A 9,700-nucleotide genomic window follows, 5' to 3' on the forward strand; every position below is an offset into this window, starting at 1 on the left:
ACTCCTGTGCCCACCCAGTACATTATGTAGTGGATGGGAGACATTGACCAAGATGGCATGCAACTTGGACAGCATCCTCTTTTCAGACACCACCGTGAGAGAGTCCAGTTCCATCCCCACAACATCACTGGCCTTACGGATGAGTTTGTTGATTCTGTTGGTGTCTGCTACCCTCAGCCTGCTGCCCCAGAAGTCTGAAGTCTTTAGCCTGATAGTCCTGTGTACTGATTTGCAAAGAATAGATGGGGAAATGTCCGATCTGAATGGTTACAATTCTTACCAGCAAGTCAACTATGACTTTTGTTTGTCTGAATGCAGCCCAGGTAGAATGACAGTGACCTGCTAGTCATCAAGTGAACTAATAGCAGTTCAATAAAAGGGCTTGTGTTTTAACAAGAAGTGACTTGCAGTTCACAATGTTTACTAGAAGGGAACACTTTTTTTCTGTATGGGTTATCTCTGCATTGTTTCCTGGTGAAGCATTTCAAGTACCTTACCTGCAAATCGAGTCTGGAAGAATGTGTGTTTTTAAAAGTAAAATAAATCAGCTTTTTGTAGGTCAGGTCTTCCATAATTCAGGGACCTTCTGCATGCTACAATCTAATCCAGAACAAACTTGATGCGTATTTTAATATTGATTATACAGCACAGAAGCATTTCCCTTTGGCCTCAATTTCACACTGTTGGCTAAGTTGCCTACCTATCAGCATTTGACCTTGTATCCCTCTAGACCTTAATTTTAACAGTCTAAATGTCTTTTAAGCATTGTAATTGTACCTGGCTCTATGGGTTCCTCTGGTAGCTCATTCCATATACCCACCATCCACTGTTTGGGAAAAGTTACCCCATGAGTCCCTTGTTAAATCTTTCTCCACTCACTTTAAACCTATGTCCTCTAGTGTTAGACTCCCCTATCTTGATAAGAATGCTGTGCCCATTCATCTTATTTATGTCCTCATAATTTTATATGCATCCTATAAGGTTGTCTCTCAGTCTCCTACACTCCAGGGGAAAGAACTCTATCCCTATAGCTCAAGCCCTCTGGTCCCAGTAACATTCTTGTGAATGTTTTCTGCATCCTTTCCAGAGTAATGATATTATTTCCACTGAGCAACCACAAGTGCACAGTATTTCATGTGATCTTGGCGATAATTTGTAAGTGACGTCATAATCCCTGTTCCCAATATCCTGACTGAAACCGTGTGCCAGACTTTCACCTTTTCAGAGAACAATGTACTGTCCCGTAGTTATCTCTGTTCTATAACTCTCTCTCCAGTGCTCCACTACTTACTCTGCATGTCTTGCACTGGTTTATCTTGCCAAAATGAAATACCTTGCACTTCGCTGAGTTAAATGTTATCTGCCATTACTTGGCCTACTTCTCCAGATCATCAAGATCCTGTTGTAATTTTAGTTGACCTTCACTGTCCACCACACCACCATTTGGTGTCACTCACAAACTTACTAGCCTTGTTAGCAGCATTGTTAAGCAACAGTGGATCCAACACCAGTCCCTTTGTATCCAATTGGTCTAAATTTCCAGTCTAGCCTGCCATGTGGGACATTATTAAGGCCTTGTTAAAATCCATCTTGCCATAGTGAATTCCCTTTGTCACCTCTTCAAAACAGAAACCCGTTCAAATTTGAGACATGGTTTCCATTGCACACAAGCATGCCTGTTAGTATACAAATGCTGGTAGATCATGTCTTTTAAAATCTCCTCCAGTAACTTTCCCACCACTGAATTTTAGGTTCACCAGCCTTCAGTTCCCTTGCTTGTTCTTCCAACCCTTCTTAAATAAAGCAAAAGCATTAGCCTCTCTTCAGTCTTCTGGTACCTCATTTCTGGGTCTTTGGCTTTAGGAGCTTGCCCCTGAGCTGCTGAAATACGAAACAAAATGGCTTTACTTGTGCACACAAGGTGTGTTCTTTTATAGGAAATTGCCTAACCCTGCTGTTCGAATTACCATTGCATTAAAGCCCAAAAGCAGGCTTCAAAAGTCATTCAATACTTTGAATGTTTCCTGCTAAATAAAAATGCACAACCAGGGATAGATAAGGAAGTTTTTCTGGTGTGAATATAGCTAGTTAGAAGCTGTTCTATCCAGTATAACAAACTTAACATTTTAATTTTGCCAGCAAAACTGCAAATTGTGCCCTTTTCCCTTCTGGCTGTCCTCTCCCTAAACTTGACAACAGATCAATATTGAATGTTACTCTGCAGTCAGAATTTACAGTCTTTCAATAACTTACAAGTTTTTTCCCATATTGAAAGCCTTGGATGAAAATCATACCCTCATCTTCCTTAGACTTGCACGATGTATACTGCCATGTGCAGCTTCCTCCCATTTGAAAAATCTATAAAATATTTTCTGCTGTTCCTTGCCCTGTCCCAAACACTTCATATTTTGTTTAAAAATCTTCATAGAATAATGGGAACTTTGAGGTGTGTGTAATCAATATCAGTTTTTGGTTAAAGACCAATCAGGTACAGCATTGTCTGTGTGTGGATCCAAAGGTACAGAATTAAGATGTCAAAGAACTATCTTCCCTCAGATGCCATTTGATTCACCATCAGTTCTTCAGTGTATTGAGCTACCGAACTTTGCACTAATTTGTTAATTGACCTTCTGTATACCTTTTAGTGTTTAGCAAATGTCCTGATATGATTGCTTTCCTGTCTTATTTAAGTTATGTCTTCTCCATTCTATGTAAAATCTTCCCTATAAAATGATCAAAACCTTTGCAAAGACATTGAGGGATATTTGGAAAGTAACCAGGCATAAGCTGGGGAGGAAGGGGATCAGGTATGATTGCACTGAGTGATGCAGCAGCCTTAAAGGGCCAAATGTCCTTGTTGATATTTGGAAGCCAGTTCAAAGATGAGTGCAACAATGCATTCACTATAGGTTTGAGGAAATTTCCAAGCATAGGAAGAACAGCCCAAAAATGATACAATTTGAAGCATCAACTTTGTAATACTTAATGGAACTTCCTGACTACTGTCTACAGTCTGTACTTCTCACTGCCTCCGTAAAGCAGCCAGAGAATAGAGAAGAAATAAAGTTGAAGATGAGAGTTTCATTTTGGCAATATTTAACGTTTGCAAAAATAACTTGCTAAAAATGCAATCAGCACCTAGCTTCCACTTTGATAAACAAACATGAAGTGCATTGTCTTTCAAAATACATACTTAAGCTGTATTAGAAATCTTCCTCTGTTTGAATTTAAAAGCATTTTGATCATTCATTCTTTGTATTGCCATCTTGTTTCAAGCATGTCCAGTGGCTTGCTTGATCTACTTTCCTCAAGTTTATACACAGCGTGCGTTTTAGCATTCTAAAAAGCTTTTTTAAAATATTTTCCATCAGAATATTTTGGTGACTTACATTGGAATGTTTCTTGGTGGAGATTATATATTCACGTGGACTAACTTCATCGGATTAAATATCAGGTTAGTGATGAGTTGGTATTTTAATCACTTTCCTCTAAAGTTTGGGAATCATAGCATTTGATAAAGTATTTCTGCTGTCGTAGTTTGGAAAACCTAAATTTTTTAATACTTCAATGGGCTATATTCTCATCTTGTTGAATATTCCCAAGTACTGGATGACAAATTGCTATATTTTTAGCATACACTCATAGTAATTATCTGGGTAAATGTGCTAGCCATTTTGTATCCTGCAAGGTGCCCATGGGGGGAATGAGACAAATTACTGGATAATATATTTTAACCAGTGGTAATTAAGGAATATGCTCAAGAACCCTTGATTTAAAATCCTCTTCCACATGATTGATTTGAAGATTGTCTTGTGCTTGTGTCTTGCATTGGGGCTTGAGTCAGATGACAAGATGTTTAGTCAAGTGCAAATCAGTTGTAACTGGATACCATTTTAGTTTCCAAAGTTTAAATAGTCATTAGTTGCAATGAAATCTGGGCAAATAAGAATGCATTTATCAGATTTATCATTTTCATAGATTAGTAATGTGCATATATTCTCTTGACTCTCCTCATGTTGGGTCATTAGGAGGAAGTTTGCAGACTATTGGAAGGACTTACTATGGCACAGTTTTCTTTAAGAAAAAGATGTAACAGATGCATTGTATAACATTCAGTTTAATAGGATAGAGTTCCTTTGAGGTCCTAGTATTCAGTTCATCTTCTTCGAGCGATCTCTTTGGCCTGCCAGGTTCTGTAAATTTGCTAATTTAACTTGGCATCATTAATACATTGAGATGTCATCCTTCCAAATGCCTTTTGTTTTGACAGCATTGCGGGGAGTTTGGTGTATTCTTATATTACATTCACGGAGGAGCAGATAACCAGGACATCAGGAAACAGCAGCAGCACTGAATCCAAGGAAAAAATTGCTGTATGAGATGAGCATCTTAACAGATTAACTTTTTATTCATTTTAATTTTAGATTTACTTTTATCTGTAGTTATCCGTGTCTTCAGTTTTATTACAACGTTGAGGGACCAATTGAAAAACTAGTATTAAATGGCCTACTTAACCACAGTAGCTTATGACATTACAAATTCCCCAAGTCCAAAGCTCCAAATAGATGTCTCTATTTGAGGATCTTAATTCATTTGTTTTAAAGTATTTATTGTTTGTACCTAACTGTACAATAGCCTAGTGGTCTTGGAGATGGAAAATATTATGCCTGAAATCACTTTAAATAAATTCTCTGTCTAAACCAGGGGTTCCCAACTTGGAGTCCATGAGCCCCTTGTTTAATGGTATTGGTCCATGGCATAATAAAAGTTGCGAGCCCCTAATCTAAACTATAAACCATTGGTGGCGGGGTGGAGATGTGTCTCTACCAAAGGAGGTGTAAGGCGCTCCTTTCCTCCGCTAGCCTGCAGGTCATCATCAAGGTCATGTGAAGTCATGGGAGCGGGTTGTATGTGCATATCACAAGTTCTGGTTTGATGACCACTGACGCCAGTCATACAATCTCTGAAGCTTATTGATACTGGCTGGGGTCACCCAAATTGTAAAGACACTGCCCAGAAGAAGGCAATGGCAAATCATTTCTGTAGAAAAATTTGCCAAGAACAATTAAGGTCAAAGACCATAATTGCCCACTTTATTCAACACAGCACATGATGATGAAACTGTAAAACTACCAATTTTAGTAACACTTATCCAAAATTCCAAAATCCAAAAACCTCCGAAATCCAAAATTTTTTTGAGCGCTGACATGACATCACAGATGGAAAATTCCACAAGGCGCTAGGAAGGTTCCCAGGCAATGCATAAATCTCTGTGCATTATACAGTTCTGAGAAGTAATCTCACATATGTAATGAACAGAAATTAATGAAAAATTGAAAAATGCTGCATAAAGTGAAAATGAAGAAATGAATCATGTATTGAAAGAATGGATTTGTCAGTGAACGTATGTCATTCAACAATATGCTGATCACGAAGCAAGCAAAGATCTATCATGATGAACTGAAAATTGAAGGTAATTGTGAATATTCAGCTGGCTAGTTGCAGAAATTTAAGAAGAGGCGTGACATTAAATATTTGAAGATTTAAAAGAAATCTTAAAATAGTGTCTCCTGATCATGAAGCAGCAGAGAAATTCATTGATAAGTTGCGAAGATCATCGCTGATGAAAATCCAACACCAGAACAAATCTACAATGCTGATTGTTTTTATACCTTACATAAAACTTTAAAAAGGTTAAAACACAAATAGTGTACTGTAACCTTTTAATCTAAACACAACATTATAGGTGAAGACTGGAAGCCTGTTGTTTGTTGTTCAACAGCTGACTCAGCTATTCTCCTGAAGCTGCTGTGCTGCGTTTGTTACCCTGCACACATTATATTTTCATTATGTTAGTAGTTTGTAGTAATTTTTACTGTTAAGTATAGATGTGTAATGAGCAAGTGTAAGACAAAGACTGCTTACCGGTGGCGTATAAATTCAGTCAGAAATGATGGTGATCCCAAGTTTTATATATAATTATATTCCAAACTCCAAAAATGTCTGAAATTGGAAACACTTTTGGCCCCAAGCATTTCAGAGAAGGGATACCTAACTTGTACTTCTAAGCAAAGGAAGTTGCGTGCCTATTGTTTTCAACATCTGTTTAACTTTTTTACTCATGGATTGAGAAGCTGAGGGTGTCTTCTTGGAGCATTGGTACAAGTCAGCTGCCTCCTGCATTGCAACTTCCAAATTTGATCTATTAACAGACTGCTTGAATAAAATGGAAGCTGTATTTTTAATTAAGCTAAACTTTGATTCTGACAGAAACAAGATTGTTGTAGGAAAGTGTGAGTTAGTTATAAATTTATGATTTTGAGAAGGAACGATTGTTTTCTAGTTTCAAATAATAGACAATTACTTTGGGGAAACAACAATGTTAAGACAAATCTCTCATTTGCAAATCTCATAAAATGCCCAGAAATATCTTTGTAAAGAACTGTGTACTAATGCAGTTCTACCAATCATAAAGTCATCACCTGGATGATTTAGTGGAGAATTGTATTTCTTTTCAAAATGTGCTTAACGGTCTTTTGAACTGCCTTTTTTCTGCAATGTAGTTGATCGACATTGGAGAAATCAATCAAAGGATATAATTTGATTTGGTTGTGTTAAAACATTAAATTTTAATTCTAAGTGTACTTTAAATTGTAGCATGTTTAACATGAAGCTATTTAAATATTGTAGTGCTTTTAACAGAATCTGCTAAACAATTTTAAATCTGATTAGAAAATGTTGACTGGCATGAGAAATACTGATAGACCTGGTGAAACTCATTCTGTTTCTTGATCCATTGAATTCTAACTTGTCAGGAAATTAAATTGATGTTTCAAATTTAAAATTCCTTGTTCCAAATCAAGATGTCCCTCAGTGATTAATTATTCTCTACTCCAGGCAAATTTCTTGAAGATCTGTGTATTTGTGACAACTTCATAAAACATGAATATAAAGCCTATGGAATATAAAGCTTTTGAGAAAAATGTTAGCATGATTTCAGTAAACTGTGTAATTCCTAATGTGCAATATTTAATGAGAATTTCCTAATTTTTATTTTCTAAGATGCATGTTCTGGGAAAATAGTTTATCAAGTGACATTTGTCAATCTTGATTTTGTGAATACAACAAGATGAATTGAAATTCATGCACATTTACAGGTTAAATTGGTCCTATGGACATAAAGATCTGCACTACTCAGAATCGGTGACTCCTATTAAATTGTGGCAGCATTTTGTTTTTGTTCAGCACCAAGTCTGATTGGCTAGCATTTCAGTGAAGTGTTCCCTTATAATTTTGCTTTGGTCCACCAAGGTGTTTAATGGCTGGTTTCCAAAATGCGTTTAATATTGAAAACAATTTGTATGCTGGTGTTTGTGGTCAGTAAATAAGTATTGTTCAATGTATGTAAACACTGAAGTGCCTAGATACTGAATTAGAGGTGAATTTATGAATATTTTTAAATGAAAATTTGTGTATTTAACCCATTGTAATGTAGATGCATTAAAATCTAGATTTTACAAATGTATATACTACCAAAACTGAAGAAAATGAAGCTTCTAGGTATTGTTTATGCAGTTCCCAATAATGTACAATGCCAGCTGTTCTACTTTGTTTTTAATTATTCCATTGTACACATTTTCATTGAGGGGAATTTGGTTTACAAATATATTTTGTAACAAATACAAACATTGCTGGCTCTGACTGTTTTAACTTCAGTGTAAGTCTATTATAATTCTGTATTCTCTTCAAGGTACATCTTACAGGTAGAGGTCATATGAAACATAAATGCAATATTTTATAAATCTTGCATTGATAAGTTTCAGTAATTTTGGAAAGGTTGTTAAGTGTGTTCAAGATGGATTCCTGTTACAGTATGTTGACAGGCTGACTAGGGGGAATGCCATACTAGATCTAGTATTATGTAACGAACCGGGTCAGATCACAGATCACTCAGTGGGTGAGCATCTGGGGGACAGTGACTTCCACTCTCTGGCCTTTAACATTATCATGGAAAAGGATAGAATCAGAGAGGACAGAAAAAATCTTAATTGAGGAAGGGCAAATTGAGGCTATAAGGCTAGCGGGTGTGAATTGGGATGATGTTTTTGCAGGGAAATGTACTATGGACACGTCAATGTTTGGGGATTTCTTGCAAGATGTTAGGGATAAATTTGTCTCAGTGAGGAAGATAAAGAACGGTAGGGTGAAGGAACCATGGGTGACAAGTGAGGTGGAAAATCTAGTCAGATGGAAGAAGGCAGCATACATGAGGTTTAGGAAGCAAGAATCAGATGGGTCTATTGAGGAATATAGAGCAGCAAGACAGGAGCTTAAGAAGGGGCTGAGGAGAGCAAGAAGGGGGCATGAGAAGGCTTTGGTGAGTAGGGTAAAGGAAACCTCCAAGACATTCTTCAATTATGTGAAGAACAAAAGGATGACAGGAGTATAGGTAGGACCGATTAGAGATAAAGGTGGGAAGATATGCCGGAAGGCTGTGGAAGTGAGCGAGGTCCTCCGTGAATACTTCTCTCCAGTATTCACTAATGAAAGGGAACTTGATGGACGGTGAGGACAATATGAGTGAGGTTGATGTTCTGGAGCATGTTGATATTAAAGGAGGGGAGGTGTTGGAGTTGTTAAAATACATTAGGACGGATAAGTCCCGGGGGCCTGACGGAATATTACCCAGGCTGCTCCACAAAGGGAGGGAAGAGATTGATGAGCCTCTGGCTAGGATTTTTATGTCCTCATTGTCCATGGGAATGGTACCAGAGGATTGGAGGGAGGCGAATGTTGTCCCCTTGTTCAAAAAAGGTGGTAGGGATAGTCCGGGTAATTATAGATCAGTGAACCTTGCGTCTGTGGTGGGAAAGCTGTTGGAAAAGATTCTTAGAGATGGGACCTATGGGCATTTAGAGAATCATGGTCTGATCAGGGAGAGTCACTTTGTGAAGGGCAGGTTGTGTCTAACAAGCCTGATAGAGTTCTTTGAGGAGGTGACCAGGCATATAGATGAGGGTAGTGCAGTGGTTGTAATCTACATGGATTTTACTAAGGCATTTGACAAGGTTCCACAGGGTAGGCTTATTCAGAAAGTCAGAAGGCATGGGATCCAGGGAAGTTTGGCCAGATGGATTCAGAATTGGCTTGCCTGCAGAAGGCAGAGGGTCGTGGTGGAGGGAGTACATTCGGATTGGAGTGTTGTGGTTAGTGGTGTCACATATGGATTGGTTCTGGGACCTCTACTTTTTGTGATTTTTACTAACGACCTGGATGTAGGGGTAGAAGGGTGGGTTGGCAAGTTTGCAGACAACGCAAAGGTTGGTGGTGTTGTGAATAGTGTAGAGGATTGTCAAAGATTGCAGAGGGACATTGATAGGATGCAGAGGTGGGCTGAGAAGTGGCAGATGGAGTTCAACATGGAGAAGTACGAGGTGGTACACGTTGGAAGGACAAACTCCAAGGCAGGGTAAATGGCAGGATACTTGGTAGTGTGGAGGAGCAGAAGGATCTGGGGGTACATGTCCACAGATCCCTGAAAGTTGCCTCACAGGTAGATAGGGTAGTTAAGAAAGCTTATGGGGTGTTAGCTTTCATAAGTCGAGGGATAGAGTTTAAGAGTCACGATGTAATGATGCAGCTCTGTAAAACTCTGGTTAGGCCACACTTGGAGTACTGTGTCCAGTTCTGGTCACTTCAC

At 38.2% G+C, this 9,700-nt stretch overlaps 1 protein-coding gene across 1 annotated transcript in view; it reads left to right on the forward strand.

Annotated features, from left to right (window-relative positions):
* Positions 1 to 7,703, forward strand: part of LOC140205953 (solute carrier family 35 member D2-like protein) — a 52,731-nt gene extending 45,028 nt beyond the window's left edge. The window contains exons 11-12 of the mRNA XM_072273865.1: positions 3,372 to 3,454; positions 4,271 to 7,703. Of these exons, the coding sequence (XP_072129966.1) occupies positions 3,372 to 3,454; positions 4,271 to 4,379 (192 nt within the window). The 3' untranslated portion in view covers positions 4,380 to 7,703. The remainder of the gene's footprint in view (positions 1 to 3,371; positions 3,455 to 4,270) is intronic.
* The last annotated feature ends 1,997 nt before the right edge of the window (positions 7,704 to 9,700 follow it).

The sequence above is a fragment of the Mobula birostris genome, chromosome 12, assembly GCF_030028105.1.
Source record: "Mobula birostris isolate sMobBir1 chromosome 12, sMobBir1.hap1, whole genome shotgun sequence".
NCBI classification, from domain to species: Eukaryota; Metazoa; Chordata; class Chondrichthyes; order Myliobatiformes; family Myliobatidae; genus Mobula; species Mobula birostris.